Below are 17,519 nucleotides of genomic sequence, written 5' to 3'. Positions count from 1 at the left end.
TGTGCTTGTTCTATTTTTTGGCCAAAGTAAAACAAAGAAAACAACCTGAAGTTGTCTTTATTTTGAAGTTATCATGCCATGATTTTACCATTCTGGCCCTCTTGGGAACAGCTTTTCCTCCATGTGGCCCCTGAGCTAAAATGAGTTAGACACCCCTTTACTGAATAGTCATAATCTTGTTATTGCTATTTATTTTTTTTCGGTCTAGCCATACATATGTGGTTCTCAAATGGAGGTACTTGAAAGTAAGCCAAGGGGTACGTGAGATTTTTTTTAAATATTCTAAAAATAGCAACAATTCAAAAATCTTTTATAAATATATTTATTAAATAATACTTCAACAAAATTTGAATGTAAGTTCATAAACTGTGAAAAGAAATGCAAAAATGCTACATTCAGTGTTGACAGCGAGATTTTTTGTGGACATGTTCCATAAATATTGATGTTAAAGATTTCTTTATTTGTGAAGAAATGTTTAGAATTAAGTTCATGAATCCAGATGGATCTCTACTACAATCCCCAAAGAGGGCACTTTAAGTTGATGATTACTTCTATGTGTAGAAATTTTTATTTATAATTGAATCACTTGTTTATTTTTCAACAAGTTTTTAGTTATTTTTGTAACTTTTTTTCCAAACACTTCAAGAAAGACCACTACAAATGAGCAATATTTTGCACTGTTATACAATATAATAAATCAGAAACTGATGACATAGTGCTGTATCTTACTTCTCTATCTCTTTTTTTAACCTGATTAGGGGGTACAAAAATGTTCACAGGGGGTACGTCACTGAAAAAAGGTTGAGAACCACTGCCAGACATCATACTGTGATAAACTTTTGACTTCATTACACAGTTGTTACCATAATAATCAACAGATTTGCAACACAGGAGATGATGTAATACGAGAAATGATGATGCAAGAAAACACCTTCACTTTAACTTTCCAAAGAAAATTCCAGCTCGAAGAGGGCAGGAAAACATCCTCCCATGTATCGGATTCATGCACCTGGAGCAGCCTCATTGGCTGGCTAAATCGGTGACCTCCCACTTTAGCCAGTGCGTCTATAAAATCACACCAGAATGCCAAAAAAACCACAAAGAGTCAATCTTTTGCGAAATGCAACGGTAAGAAGAATTGCTGTCGTTGTCTCTCAGTTTAGCACTGCTGTCGGTAGTTCCTTTGAACACTTCCTGTGTGGTTACATTCAATAGTTGGCTCTGTCTGCTCATTCTTATCAAAATGATGACGCTCAAGCTGTCGTGTTCTCTTCCTCGCAGCCCCACCAAGCCGCTGTTTGCCGACTGGCTCATCCGGCAAGTACAGACGGGTCGGTACGAGGGTCTGTGCTACGTTACTCCGAACAAGATCCGAATTCCCTGGAAGCACAACTCGCGAAAGGACTGCAATGATGTCGACACGCAACTATTTCATGCAAGTCTCACTTCCTCCATTGTCAACACGCGTGTTCGCCAAAACCAGCACTGTATATTTTTTTTATGACAAAATACGACCAGAGGTTAAATTTCTGAATGCAGAAATAGGAAACTCTTGTTTGAGCAAAATGACAATAACACTACTTTTAGTCTCCTTACATTCAAGCTACAGTATTTACAAACCCCGTTTCCATATGAGTTGGGAAATTGTGTTAGAGGTAAATATAAACAGAATACAATGATTTGCAAATCCTTTTCAACCCATATTCAATTGAATGCACTACAAAGACAAGATATTTCATGTTCAAACTCATAAACTTTTTATTTTTGCAAATAATAATTAACTTAGAATTTCATGGCTGCAACATGTGCCAAAGTAGTTGGGAAAGGGCATGTTCACCACTGTGTTACATCACCTTTTCTTTTAACAACACTCAATAAACGTTTGGGAACTGAGGAAACTAATTGTTGAAGCTCTGAAAGTGGAATTCTTACCCATTCTTGTTTTATGTAGAGCTTCAGACGTTCAACAGTCAACATATTTTACGCTTCATAATGCGCCACACATTTTCAAAGGGAGACAGGTCTGGACTGCAGGCGGGCCAGGAAATGACCCGCACTCTTTTTTTATAATAAGCAGGGGCGTCCGTGAAAAAGACGGTGCTTAGATGGCAGCATATGTTGTTCCAAAACCTGTATGTACCTTTCAGCATTAAAGGTGCCTTCACAGATTTGTAAGTTACCCATGCGTTGGGCACTGATGCACCCCCATACCATCACAGATGCTGGCTTTTGAACTTTGCGTCGATAACAGTCGAGATGGTTCGCTTCCCCTTTAGTCCGGATGACACAATGTCGAATATTTCCAAAAACAATTTGAAATGTGGACTCGTCAGACCACAAAACACTTTTCCACTTTGCATCAGTCCATCTTAGATAATCTCGGGCCCAGAAAAGCCAGCGGCGTTTGTGGATGCTGTAGATAAATGGCTTTTGCTTTGCATAATACAGCTTTAACTTGCACTTACAGATGTAGCGACGAACTGTATTTAGTGACAGTGGTTTTCTGAAGTGTTCCTGAGCCCATGTGGTGATATCCTTTAGAGATTGATGTCGGTTTTTGATACAGTGCCGTCTGAGGGATCGAAGGTCACGGTCAGTCAATGTTGGTTTCCGGCCATGCCGCTTACGTGGAGCGATTTCTCCAGATTCTCTGAACCTTTTAATGGTATTATGGACCGTAGATGTTGAAATCACTACATTTCTTGCATATGCACTTTGAGAAACGCTGTTCTTAAACTGTTTGACTATTTCCTCGCCCCATCCTTTCTTGTGAAAGACTGAGCATTTTTTGGGAAGCTGTTTTTATACCCAATCATGGCACCCACCTTTTCCCAATTAGCCTGCACACCTGTGGGATGTTCCAAATAAGTGTTTGATGAACATTCCTCAACTTTATCAGTATTTATTGCCACCTTCCCCAATTTCTTTGTCACGTGTTGCTGGCATCAAATTCTAAAGTTTATGATTATTTGTAAAAAAAAAATGTTTATCAGTTTGAACATCAAATATGTTGTCTTTGTAGCATATTCACCTGAATATGGGTTGAAAATGATTTGCAAATCATTGTATTCCGTTTATATTTACATCTAACACAATTTCCCAACTCATATGGAAACGGGGTTTGTATGAAATCAAACACTAAACAGAATATGACATATCAAGTATTTTTGCTCATCAGCTTTCCGGTCATCTCCAGCTTGGTAGTATTTTTCTGCAAATACTGTGTTTGTTCTGGAAATGTATTTGATTTTTTGTTGTTTGCTATTTTCTCCCCACATATTAAGCACACAAGTGAACCATCCTCGGCAATGGTAAATGCAAATGAAAATGTCCAAGTAGCATTACATTTTTTATTTTCATCAGAAATGTTTCTCTTTTTGATTTGTCCTTTGCTAATTTACTGGGGGTTGACGACTAAAAAGAATATACAATTGCTTGGCAACAAAAGATGACGCATCAGGGGTGTTACGTACATTTTGATAGACAAAATATCGCAAGATCAAAAACTCGAAAATAAAAACGGTTACATTAAAATAGACTAACTAAATAAATAAAAATTTAATAGCCATTATTTATTTACATGTTTTAAAAGCCAAAGGGAGCCAAGCTGAAGGAATGAAAGAGCTGCATGCGGCTCCAGAACCCTGACCTAAGCCATGCTGCCACGAACTGGACAACAACTAGGGGTGTCCCGATCCAATACTGACATCAGTCAAATATCATCAAAAAAAGCAAGTATCGGATGATATCGGCTTGCATGTAAAATGTTCGATATAAACACAGACAAGCAGTCCTGCAGTGTGTTAGTTTACAAAGCTGGACAAGCAGTTAACATGTAAATGTCCTCCAATATACATAAAAGTGTTTGTTTTTTTCTTATATTTTAGTAAAATCATTTAGAAAAAGTAAACATGGTAGGCTACAGGCTACAAGGAGCTAGCAGCTACACAACAGCTAAGCACAAAAGCTTGACATACGTAACAAATGTCCCTAATTGAACAATATAGCGGTCTAAAACACATCTGTCAATATAAACAAGTATTTAATGATTATAAATGCATGTCACTCACAGATACAAAGTATTAGAAGTCGCCACCAACAAGACTGCTCAGTGGCCCTGTGGTTAGAGAGTTCGCCCTGAGACCCGTAGGTCGTGAGTTAAAACCCCGGCCGAGTCATACCAACGACCTTAAAAATGGGAACTATTACGTCCCTGCTTGGCGTTTTGGCATAAAGGGTTGGAATTGGGTTTTAAATCACCAAAATTATTCCCGAGCACAGCCACCTCTGCTGCTCACTGCTTCCTTCACCTCCTAGAAGGTGGAACAAGGGGATGGGTCAAATGCAGAGGGTAATTTCGCCACACCTAATGTGTGTGTGACGATAAATGGTACTTTAACTTTCTTTTTAACAAACATATCTGGATCGTCCAATTTACTGTGTCATGTCCTTAACTTAATGAATTATTTACATGTCTACCATTAATAAAGGCTTCTACAAAATGATAAAAGTATGGACTGGAATTTGTGTTGACATTGTATCGGGTTAATATTGGTATAAAGGCCTACTGAAATGCGATTTTCTTTTTTAAACGGGGATAGCAGGTCCGTTCTATGCGTCATACTTGATCATTTCGCGATATTGCCATATTTTTGCAGAAAGGATTTACTAGAGAACATCGACGATAAAGTTCGCAACTTTTGGTCGCTAATAAAAAAGCCTTGCCTGTACTGGAAGTAGCTGACGATATGCGCGTGACGTCAAGGGTTGTGAAGCTCCTCCCATCTGAACATTGTTTACAATCATGGCCACCAGCAGCGAAAGCGATTCGGACCGAGAAAGCGACGATTCCCCCATTAATTTGAGCGAGGATGAAAGATTCGTGGATGAGGAAAGTGAGAGTGAAGGACTAGAAGACAAAAAAAAGACAATTGGGAAGATGCTGTGAGAGGCGCCGTGGCAGTCATGGGGGTGGCAGGACCACTCGGCCAGGCCCAACCGCAACATGGGATAATGCCATAGCGCTTTGAACCCGACGCTGACGGTCAGGAGGACGCTGCGGATATTGATGCTGGAGTAGCACACGACAGATCGCCTTCAGAATACAGAATGGTAAAATGTTTTTTATTAATACACATAATACACTGTACTTTGTGTGTGTGGTCCAATCCAACCGCGTTCGCTTGACATCTCTGTTCCATAGTAAAGCTTGACTGTCATCTTTCGGGAATGTAAACAATGAAACACCGGCTGTGTTTGTGTTGCTAAAGCCGGCCGCAATACGCCGCTTCCCACCTACAGCTTTCTTCTTTGATGTCTCCATTGTTCATTGAACAAATTGCAAAACATTCAGCAACAAAGATGTCCAGAATACTGTGGAATTTTGCGATTAAAACAGACGACTTAAAAGCTGGGAACGACGCTGGAACAAAATGTCCTCTACAATCCGTTACGTCACGCGCACGCGTCATCATACCGAGACGTTTGAGCAGGATGTTTCGGCCCGAAATTTAAAATTGCAAATTAGTAAACTAACCGGGCCGTATTGGCATGTGTTGCAATGTTAATATTTCATCATTGATATACAAACTATTAGACTGTGTGGTCGGTAGTAGTGGGTTTCAGTAGGCCTTTAATTACATGTCACCATTAGTATAGGCTTCTACAAAATACACTACAAAATGATAAAAGTATGGACTGGAATTTGTGCTGACATTGTATCGGGTTAATATTGGTATAAGGCTCCAGTATCGGAAGTGACATCCCTACCAAAGACAAAAGTCCACTGCAGAAGTTGCTGCTTCTCATGTATTCTTAGTATTACTGTTTTTGCCAGCGTTCTTATGTCATTTCCTGATAAATTATAGCGATTCAACAAACACAAATCCAATGCAACTCAAAGTGTGAAAATGGGTTCGAATTAGAGATGTCTGATAATGGCTTTTTTGCCGATATTCCGATATTGTCAAACTTTCAATTACCGATTCCGATATCAACCGATACTGATACATACAGTCATGGAATTAACACATTATTACGCCTAATTTTGTTGTGGTGCCGCGCTGGATGCATTAAACAATGTAACAAGGTTTTATAAAATAAATCAACTCAAGTTATGGAAAAAAATGCCAACATGGCACTGCCATATTTGTTATTGAAGTCACAAAGTGCATTATTTTTTTTTTACATGCCTCAAAACAGCAGCTTGGAATTTGGGACATGAGGAGGTAGGGGGTAGCGGGGGGTGTATATTGTAGCGTCCCGGAAGAGTTAGTGCTGCTAGGGGTTCTGGGTATTTGTTCTGTTGTGTTACGGTGCGGATGTTCTCCCGAAATGTGTTTGTCATTCTTGTTTGGTGTGGGTTCACAGTGTGGCGCATATTTGTAAAAGTGTTAAAGTTCTTTATATGGCCACCCTCACTGCGACCTGTATGGCTGTTGACCAAGTATGCCTTGCATTCTCTTGTGGGTGTGAAAAGCCGTAGACATTATGAGACTCGGCCGGCACGCAAAGGAAGTGCCTTTAAGGTTTATTGGTGCTCTGTACTTCTTCTTATGTCTGTGTACACAACTGCGTTTTAAAATGTCATGAATTTTACTTTTTGAAACAGATACCGATAATTTTGAAACCGATACTGATAATTTCTGATATTACATTTTAAAGCATTCATCGGCCGTTAATATCGACAGCCCCATATTATCAGACATCTCTAGTTTGATTTATTTTGGGGGTGTAACTGCATGCAATATTTACACTTTATACAAACAAAGCCGCACAGCACAAGAACTGTTCAAACAAGTGTTTTTCATCCTGACGAGGTCTAATTGTATGATTGACAGGACTGGGCCGTGGTCAGCGGTAAAATCCAGGAGTTCCCTAACGATAAGGCCAGATGGAAAACCAACTTCCGCTGTAACCTCAACAACATTCCATGTTTCAAAATGATTGAAGATAACTCCAAGTCTACCAGTCCTCATAAAATCTATGAGATAATCAACACTAAAGGTAAGACACTTCTTACTTGATTCTGATGTTCTGTCGTCAATGAAATTTGACATGGTGGTTTCATTTATTTCCATATGACCAAGAAAACCCATTAACTCAAGACCCAAGTGAGGACCTTGACTGTGACCTGTACACGGCTGCCCCACAGGTGCATTTCCACCTCTAATAAAAGTGTTTTTACTTTTGAATTTCACCAGAATAGAGTGCTTATGTTTGGATTTTACATTTTCCTTTCCAAACAGGAACACATCAATAATTCTATGGTTGTAGAATATGGCAGTCATCTGACAGGTACAGTATATTTACATATAGAAGAGTATAAACAAAGGAACTATTTTTCTTTAACTGTCTTTTATCCATTATTTTCCTTTTGATGGGTGTGCTACAGAAGACTGTATGTCCAAAACAAATCCAACAATATAGGGAAACTATTTTGTGGCTACAATACTTAACATAAAAAATGGTGAAATTTGATATAGAATACTTTTAGTGAATTAGAGATGGGCCATAATGCATAAAAACTAAATTGTGATAATTGTTGCAGCCTCCTGCGATAATAATATACACTATATTGCCAAAAGTATTTGGCCACCTGTCCAAATGATCATAATCAGGTGTCCTAATCACTTGTCCCGGCCACAGGTGTATACAATCAAGCACTTAGGCACGGAGAATGTTTCTGCAAACATCTGTGAAAGAATGGGCTGCTCTCAGTAGCTCGGTGATTTCCAGCGTGGAACTGTCATAGGATGCCACCTGTGCAACAAATCCAATCGTGAAAGTTCCTCGCTCCTAAATATTCCAAAGTCAACTGTCGGCTTTATTATAAGAAAATGGAAGCGTTTGGGAACAACAGCAACTCAGCCACCAAGTGGTAGGCCACGTAAACTGACAGAGAGTGGTCAACAGATGCTGAAGCACCGTCAGTTGCTACAGAGCTCCAAACTTCATGTGACTTTCCAAATAACCCACGTACAGTACGCAGAGAGCTTCATAGAATGGGTTTCCATGGCTGCGTCGCTGAATCTAAGCCATAAATCACCTGGTCCAATGCAAAGCGTTGGATGCAGTGGTGTAAAGCACGTCGCCACTGGACTCTAAAGCAGTGGAGTCGCGTTTTCTGGAGTGATGAATGACGCTTTTCCATCTGGCATTTTGATGGACAAGTCTGGGTTTGGAGGTTGCCAGGAGAACGGTACATGTTGGACTGCATTGTGCTGAATTTGAAATATGGTGGAGGAGGAATTATGGTGCAGGTTTTTTTTTTTTCAGGAGTTGGGTTTGGCCCATTAGTTTCAGTGAAAGGAACTTTGAATGCTCCATGATACCAAAACATATTGGACAATTGCATGCATGCTCCCAACATTGTGTGAACAGTTTGGAGCGGGCCCCTTCCTCTTCCAACATGACTGTGCACCAGTGCAGAAAGCAAGGTCCATAAAGACATGGATGACAGAGTCTGGTGTGGATGAACTTGACTGGCCAGCACAGAGTCCTGACCTGAACCCAAAGAACATATTTGGGATGAATTACAACGAAGACTGAGAGCCAGGCCTTCTTGACCAACATCAGTGTGTGACCTCACCAATGCGCTTTTGGAGGAATGATCGAAAATTCCTATAAACACCCTCTGTAACCTTGTGGACAGCCTTCCCAGAAGATTTGAAGCTGTAATAGCTGCCAAAGGTGGATATACATCATATTGAACCCTATGGGTTAGGAATGGGATGGCACTTCAAGTTCATATGTGAGTCAAGGCAAGCGGCCAAATACTTTTGACAATATAGTGTATATGAAGTGAATTATATTTATATAGTGCTTTTCTCTAGTGACTCAAAGCGCTTTACATAGTGAAACCCAATATCTAAGTTACATTTTTAAACCAGTGTGGGTGGCACTGGGAGCAGGTGGGTAAAGTGTCTTGCCCAAGGATACAACGGCAGTGACTAGGATGGCAGAAGCGGGGATCAAACCTGTAACCCTCAAATTGCTGGCACGACCACTCTACCAACCGAGCTATACCGTATATTATTTGGTATATAATCTATCATTATCAAAACTGGTCACCAATGCTTCTAATTTGGCTGCTGATGCAGAAGGCAACAACATATTGTGTCATTTCTGCTTGTACCATATTGTTTAATTATAATTCATCTCTTGTTAAAGGGGAACATTATCACAATTTTAGAAGGCTTAAAACCAATAAAAATCAGTTCCCAGTGGCTTATTTTAGTTTTTTTCAAAATTTTACCCATCACGCAATATCCCGAAAAACAGCTTCAAAGTGCCTGATTATCACCATCGCTATATCCACCCGTCCATTTTCTTGTGACGTCACTGCGTGATGCCAATACAAACAAACATGGCGGATAGAACAGAAAGATATAGCGACATTAGCTCGGATTCAGACTCAGATTTCAGCGGCTTAAGCGATTCAACAGATTATGCATGTATTGAAACGGATGGTTGGAGTGTGGAGGCAGGTAGCGAAAATGAAATTGAAGAAAAAACTGAAGCTATTGAGCCATATCACGACAGACAGCGGCAACGAGGACGAATTTGGCGATCGCCTTCTGACCAACGATTGCATCTTTTGACCATTGGTGCAACTTGGATCAGTCGATTGGTATGTGTTTGTTTGGCATTAAATGTGGGTGGAGGGAAAGGCTGGATGCAAATATAGCTACAAATGAGGCATAATGATGCAATATGTACATACAGCTAGCCTAAATAGCATGTTAGCATCGATTAGCATGCCGTGACCATTGATATGTCTGATTAGCACACTCCACGTAAGTCAACTTGAATCCATCTCTGTTCGGGTTGTTACACCCTCCGACAACACACTGACGAGGCATAATGTCTACAAAGTACGGAAAACAGTTGAAAAAACGGTAAATAACAGAGCTGATTTGACTTGGTGTGTGTAATGTGTTTGAGAAAATGGCGGATTGCTTCCCGTTGTGACGTCACGGGTGAAAGGTCATTGCTCCTACAGCGAACAATTGAAAGGCGTTTCAATCGCCAAATTCACCCTTTTAGAGTTCGGAAATCGGCTAAAAAAACATATGGTCTTTTTTCTGCAATATCAAGGTATATATTGACGCTTACATGGGTCTGGTGATAATGTTCCCCTTTAAAGGGGCTGTTTGCAACATTTCTAGATGCGTTTAGGGCGCTAACTTACCAAAGTATTTTACACAGTATATCCCGTCCTCTTACGGGATCTGTACCGTAATGAAGCACTGCAACTACGTACCTAACATGCATGTACATTAGCTTTGGGTGTTATTATATGAAAGTTTCGCTGTAGGAAAATTATTCGCAAACGCGTGTCTCAATATGTGCAAGTGTAATCCAATTTGCGGGTACGTGTACTCATTTGTGTGTCTGTATATCAATCCGAGTGTGTGTCTTAGATCTGCCTACATGTGTTCAAAGTTGTCTGTCCCTAATAAAAGAAACCCTCGATAGGCTGTCTACTTACATGTGACTTTTGCGACACTTCTGCCGTGTATAATTTGAGCTACCACATCCAGATTTGTAAGCGTGTAATACAACGTGTGCACATGCATTCAGAAATGCGTGCGCCGAGTACAATGAGTAACTAAGGTGGACCTCCATTTTACGAACCACAGAAGACACCAGACCATTTAAACCAATCAAAAACAACAGACAGCTGAGGTGTGTGAGAGAGAGACGCCAAGACCCGCCTTACGTTGTTTCTGATTGGTTTAAATTGAATAGTGTCTTCCGTGGTTGGTTAATGTAGGTACAGTGGATTGATAACATGGTCTGAAATGTGACATAATGTTTATGTTTCCTTCTGTTTCTTTTTTCCCCAAGGATATCTAAATCCAGATTGGCCTCCATCTATTACTGAACTGGAAGTGTCCATCTACTACAGAAATAAACAAATGCTCAAGACCAAAGTGAACCAAACCTTTCTGCATCTCCACTACCTCCACGAAGCCCCTGAAACTACTACACTAAACTATCCACTCCGTTTCCCTACCACTGAAGGCCTACTTGACCAAAAACAGGTAACTTCACAATCGATTGGGAAACTAACAGTGTTGGGTTAGTTACTATAAACCAGTAAGTAGTTACAGTTACTAGTTATTTAATTTCAAAAAACTTACTCAGTTACTAACTCAGTTACTTACACCAAAGAGTAATGCGTTACTGTGAAAAGTAACTATTTACTTACTTCTTTTTTTTCAAGGCTCCCATTAATGCCCTTTTAGCCTTCATTTCAGTACTGTTATTGCACTGGAGAGTAATACAATCTGTTAATCAACTTGACATAAATTTGCATCACTGAACTCTGCTAAGCCATGTGGTCTACATACAACACACAAAGACAAGGATACGTTTCAAAGGGCCAATTTATTTTGGGCCAGAACAAATTGACGAAACTATTTTAAATAGCTGCAACATAACATTCATAAGTAACAAACCGCGTAATAACAACAAGTCACGACATAGCTGTAAACCTGGCTTCACTCAAGGAAGGCACACATGACATGATTATATGTCATATCACTATATACCGCACACATACTGCTGCTATACACGCGCCTAACCAGGCCTTTTTTTCTCTCAAGGAATTGTGAAATAAAATCATGTCTTCAGTGAAGCCCAGAACACTTTACACATTTCCCATGTTTTAGTTTAGAAAAAAGGAAAGATTGGCCTGGCCCACTAGGATCCCTCTTTATGTTTGTGAATTTTATAGTCTACATCAGGCCTGGGCAATTATTTTGACTGGGGGGCCACAATTAGAGAAAAAAATGTGTCTGGGGGCCGGTTTATCTATTTTTAAGAACACTTAAGCAAAACCTCACAATAATGTCTGATTGAATGCTAAAAATGTTATGACAGACCGCCTTAAAAACATAATGGAATTTTACATTTTCTATGAACGATAAAACACTGAATGTTAACAATATGAAAGTCACACCCCCTGTCGATCGACATATTTTACAATCAAGTAAAAAGCAACACAAATGCAACAAACAGTAAAGTAGGAATGTGAAGGGTACAAAATAAACCCATCTACAATCTGATTAATCTAATATATCACTAAGCTTTAGAACTTTGTTGTGAAAATCTCCTTCCGCGTCTGTGGAAATGCTTCCTGCCCACACTGCTTGGTGCCTCATCTGAGCTGCTGTGACATACATGACCATAGTAACTAATTAGATGACCATAGTAACTAATTAGATTACCGTAGTAACTGGTATATCATCCATAAGTGCAGATTCCAACCATTGAAATAATTTGTATAGTTCAAGACTTAGGGTCATTAGAAAACATCACTGCAAATCATAATGGCAGCTACACTTTCCATCCTAAAGAACTAAAACAAATATTTGGGAATGTCCAGCGGGCCGGATTGAAAAGCTTGACGGGCCGCATGTGGCCCCAGGGCCTTAATTTGCCCAGGTCTGGTCTCTACATTTAGAGTGATGTGATAATCAAACACTATAGAAGTCTAGAATGAAAGAGCAACAGTATATAAGAGAACTGACAGTGTGTGTACCTTCAGTGCTCAATGATGAGCAGAGGCAGAGTTTGGAGTGTCTTCTTTAGCTAGCTTTCCATGTTTATGTCCTCACTGTCAACTGTGTCTAGTAACATGAAAAATGTTTTCGTGCCATTTGCCGTTTGACGCCCGATATCATGCTAATTAGCTGCCTGAAAGCGGGTGACTCCACTGTAGAAATAGCCTGCATGTCTTCTACCACATATGCTGCAATGGCTCTCTCAATGCTGTCCTGGCTTGCAGTCCCTCTGTTAAAATCCTTAGGTGGAGGTGAAGTGTATCTCTTTTTACTAGCTTCATCCAAGCATGGTGTTTCAGCAGATTTGAATTGCTGTTTTGGGCAGTAGATGGGATGTTTGATCCAAGACACAACTTATATTGAACTAAAATGTTATTTTCTTTGTGCTCGACAAAAGAAAAGTAGTGAGAATATCTCCATGTTAAGAAACTCGGCTTCGGCTCCGACATGATGTCTTCTTAGTAAACACAGACACGCCTCCCCACCCCCACATACGTGCAAGCACGCGCACGCACGCACACACACACACACGTAGACACACACACACACACACGCACACAGCGCTCCTCTTGTGACACAGGAAAAATCCGAAGGACGACACCGCAGCTCTCCAATAAAACACACTCAGATCTTCTCAGTTTCTAGCCGATACTATATAACAAATAACAAAAAAATAATGCAGTATTGCATCATGGAGTAACGGCAACTGAGTTACTGAATATAAAAAAACAACACGTAACACTACTAGTTAACGTCCAAAATAATGGCGTTACAGTAACGCGTTAGTCCCAACACTGGAAACGAATGACAAAACAAAGACATGCTTTAATAGGGACCTACGATTATTTTGTCTTATAAATGTTAAAAATAGGGTAGTGCCAATTGATCAGCAACCTATCAGTACCGGCCGATTTACGTAAAAAAGGAGATGATCGGCCGTTACCGATTAATGCCTTTTAATGCCGATCACAAACGCAGATCGTTTCCAGCTGACAATCATTGAGCAGCTAATTGTGTGTCTCCATAGGCATGCTAATAGCAAAGAAACAACACCAAAATATAAATGCTTAGTAAACTTTAAAGGGGCACTGCACTTTTTGGGGGAATTTTGCCAATCGTTCACAATCTTTACAAAAGACAAGAACAGTTTTTGTTTTGTTTTTATTTCTCTCTAAATTATAATAATCTGCTCATTTTAGCCCCTTCAGCTCATCAATATATATAAATCAAAAATGCATCAATAATCGATTTTCAATTGAATCGTAATAGAGTCGTGAGATGCCCAAAAATTCCTACCTATAGTGACATCACTGAAAATGTTGAGAAATACACAAAAAGACGTTTGTCTGCGTGTGAATTTATGATTACTTCTTCATCTAAACGGAGATATAAGGAACCTATCAGTTGGGATGCCAGTGAGGGCTGACATTATACAGTTAGTAATTGTTTTATTACGTTGGTACTTTGTATTTACTGTTTAGCACTTAGCAAAACTTCCACTTGATGCTTGTTTCACTGAAGCTGGATCTGTTTAGCACACAGCTTCTAAAAGGTGTTGCTCTTCCTCCTAATATTTAGGCTAAAAAATATACGGTTCAGGATCATTACTTGTCACAAAATAGTCTTTGTTGTCTGCCATGATAAGTAGCAGTGTTGTTGAAGGGAAAAGCAAAAATTGTGATGCATATTGAAATATGCCGCCGTATTCCTAAAATTACCAAAATACTTAGATATTACATGTTACTATGAATGTGCCTGTTACTACATTACATATCAATGGAGGTGTTTGAATGTTTTTCTAAGGGCTTCATAGGAATAATACAGAGACTCCAACTCCATTGCAAGAGGACTTTAGATCGCATTTATTTACTATTTAGAATGCATAAAAAGACAATTATATCGGTTCTTGTGTTACATAAGGTTTGTGAAAGATAGGCAAAATACCAAAAAAGTGCAGTTCCCCTTCAAGAAATGTAGACAGAAGCATGTTACAGCTGAAAGTAAACACTTATTCACAGGAAATTAATAAGTACATTAACAACTTATGAACCTGCTCAGCGGCCTTGTGGTTAGAATGTCCGTCCTGAATTTGGTAGGTCATGAGTTGAAAACCCCGGCCAAATCATACCAAAGACTATAAAAGACCGATTACCTCCCTGCTTGGCAGTCAGCATCAAGGGTTGGAATTGGGGATTAAATCACCAAAAGGATTTCTGAGCGCGGCCACCACCGCTGCTCACTGCGCCCCTCACTTCCCAGGGGGTGAAACAAGGGGATAGCTAAAATGCAGAGGGTAATTTCACCACACCTAGTGTGTGTGTGACTATCAGTGGTACTTTAACTTTAACAAGAGTCTACATCAGTCGTTAGTGGTTACCAACCTTTGAGCCCAAGATCCCTGGTCTAAGCCAAAAACCAAAGCAGGATCTAAGCCTGTGTCAACTATATATATATATATATATATAAATATATATATTTTTTTTAAACAAAGCTTTGTGTATTTATTATTGGCTTGTCAACGTTTTGGCTTTTTCTCAGTGGGCTTCTTGTTGTTTTACCATTTTTTGCCAGCGTTTTTTTTTGGTTTTACAAATGACAAACGAGTTACGGGCCAACGATGGCTCCTGTGATGCCCTTTAAGCAACCCTGCTACCCTGCTGTAGAAGCTAGCTTGGTATGGCCACCATAGTCTTAGTACTGTAGCAATTTGTTCAGCCTATGGTCACATGGTTGTCTTACGCCAGCCTTGTTTTATCAAATATTACTGTCTTTGCACATATCAAAGTTTATTTTGTATGCACAAAAAATTCTACACACAATGCGTACTTTGGAGCAATGTTAACGGACTCTCGTATTTGGCCTGTTAGCTTCCCGTCGCAGGCAAGCAATGAGGGCCGGTATGGTATGGTATGGTTAAGGGAAGAGTTGTTTGATGTTGGAAGCTAGAAAACATCCGATTTGTTGCAACAGTCAGCCTTGATGCATTGTTGCAACTCGATGATTTTTGTTTAAGTCATGCAACGCGCATTTGCCAGATGAGCGGGTGTAAACGGTAAAAATTGTAAATGGCTGTACTTGTATAGCGCTTTTCTACCCCTTTTTAAGGAGCCCAAAGCGCTTTGACAGTATTCCCACATTCACCCATTCACACACACATTCACACATTGATGGCGGGAGCTGCCATGCAAGGCGCTAACCAGGACCCATCAGGAGCAAGGGTGAAGTGTCTTGCCCAAGGACACAACGGACATGACTAGGATGGTAGGTGGGGATTGAACCAGCAACCCTCAGATTGCTGGCACGGCCACTCTCCCAACTTCGCCATGCCGTCCCCCATGTGTCATGTGCGGCAGTGCTCGGGGGGTGTGGCCGCGGTGTCAAGAGCGGTGTGATGTGAGGCAGAAGAGAGAGCGGCAGAGTTTGATTGATTGATCATAACTTTTATTAGTAGATTGCACATTACAATACATATTCCGTACAATTGGCCACTAAATGGTATCACCCGATTAAGTTTTTCAACTTGTTTAAGTCGGGGTCCACGTTAATCAATTCATGGTAAGGCGTGCGGGCGTATTTAGAAGTAGAAAAGCGTGCCTGTCGGCGGGTCTGTTGGTCACTCTCCGGGTGGGGGTGTCACTGATCTCAAATTAAAACAATTTTTTTCTAACATTTTCACGATCGACCGGTAGTGTCCCAAAGATCAACTTGTCGATTGCGATCAACGGGTTGGTGACCTTTGGTCTAGGGTTATGTGTGTATGTACATGCAAAATCCTGAAGTGTGATTATCCCAATGCTTTTGACTTATCTCGTTTTCCAGTTGATATTAATTTAGTAAAACACTGTACTTTCATTTTCTAACCACCAGATTAGGTACACTAAAAACATCCTGGAGAGCATCCAGAGAGGAATCATCCTTGAGGTGCACCAGTCCGGCATTTATGCGACCAGGAAGGACAATTGCAGAGTCTTTGCCAGCACTGACAACCCCAGTATGGTTCCTGCACAGCCCAGAATTCTACTCCAAAATAATACTGTGGAACTCTTCAGCTTTGAAAAATTTAAAACCGGTGGGTGTGGATCAGGCAGTGAAATATTTTCTTTCCATTGGGTTACACAATTAGGTCAAATTTCTGTACATATGTTCCAGAACTGAAACAATACCGTGAGAACAACGGAAGCTCTCCCAACTATACCATTACCATGTGTTTTGGGGAAAAGTTTCCTGATGGGAAACCACTGGAGAAGAAGCTTGTTTCTGTCCAGGTGAAGACCGCTAATTTATTTTTTTTTTTTTAACGAGACCTACACTTCCTGTCTTTAAAAGTCACACTAATATGTCTCCTTCTGCACAAACACAGGTGGTCCCGCTGATCCTCAAACATTACTATGAGATGGCCCAGAAAGAGGGAGCATCTTCTCTTAACAGCACCAATGTCAGCCTTCAATTCTCTCACCTTAGCTTGTTTGATCTTATTGCATCTACACTCAGCCCGCCACCAACTGAGTTCCACCAATAATTTTTTTTTTTTGTCATTTGAAAATTATATTAAAGTTAATAAATGTGCTTGTATTGTGAATGACTTCATTCTTCAGTTACTCCTTATCCATAAATGTTGCACACTTAAAACCTGTTTCATTATTTCTCTCCTTTGAAATGACGAGTTGGTGCATTGATATGCTTTGGAAGCCAGATGAGTCAACTTAACAAGAAACTGCTGCTCGGAATCATACATGTACACTCTGCTGTTCTCTAACAAATACCTAAACAGCAAAACAGATTTGTGTGATATGAATCAATTAACATTTGGACATCATGAGACTAAGACAATACTTAACAGTCGATCTAATGGGCACTAAACAGCCTGCCATAAACTCCTTGAGCTGAATGTCAACAAACGTGTGGGTTTCTTTTATAGAGGACACCTACTGATAAAGAAGTCAGCCC

At 40.1% G+C, this 17,519-nt stretch overlaps 1 protein-coding gene across 1 annotated transcript; it reads left to right on the top strand.

The window, feature by feature from the left end:
* The first annotated feature begins 976 nt into the window (after nucleotides 1–976).
* irf7 (interferon regulatory factor 7) lies at nucleotides 977–17,201 on the top strand. Its single transcript, XM_061917620.1, has 9 exons — nucleotides 977–1,128; nucleotides 1,282–1,435; nucleotides 6,840–7,005; nucleotides 7,089–7,153; nucleotides 7,248–7,296; nucleotides 10,852–11,048; nucleotides 16,440–16,641; nucleotides 16,722–16,837; nucleotides 16,933–17,201. Exons 1-9 carry the CDS (start codon nucleotides 1,004–1,006, stop codon nucleotides 17,089–17,091), a joined length of 1,233 nt encoding a protein of 410 aa, XP_061773604.1. The 5' UTR covers nucleotides 977–1,003; the 3' UTR covers nucleotides 17,092–17,201.
* The last annotated feature ends 318 nt before the right edge of the window (nucleotides 17,202–17,519 follow it).

Source organism: Nerophis ophidion, linkage group LG12 (genome assembly GCF_033978795.1).
Source record: "Nerophis ophidion isolate RoL-2023_Sa linkage group LG12, RoL_Noph_v1.0, whole genome shotgun sequence".
Classification (NCBI taxonomy): Eukaryota; Metazoa; Chordata; class Actinopteri; order Syngnathiformes; family Syngnathidae; genus Nerophis; species Nerophis ophidion.
The sequence above is the reverse complement of the archived record's forward strand: the minus strand, read 5'-3'. Positions and strand labels throughout refer to the sequence as shown.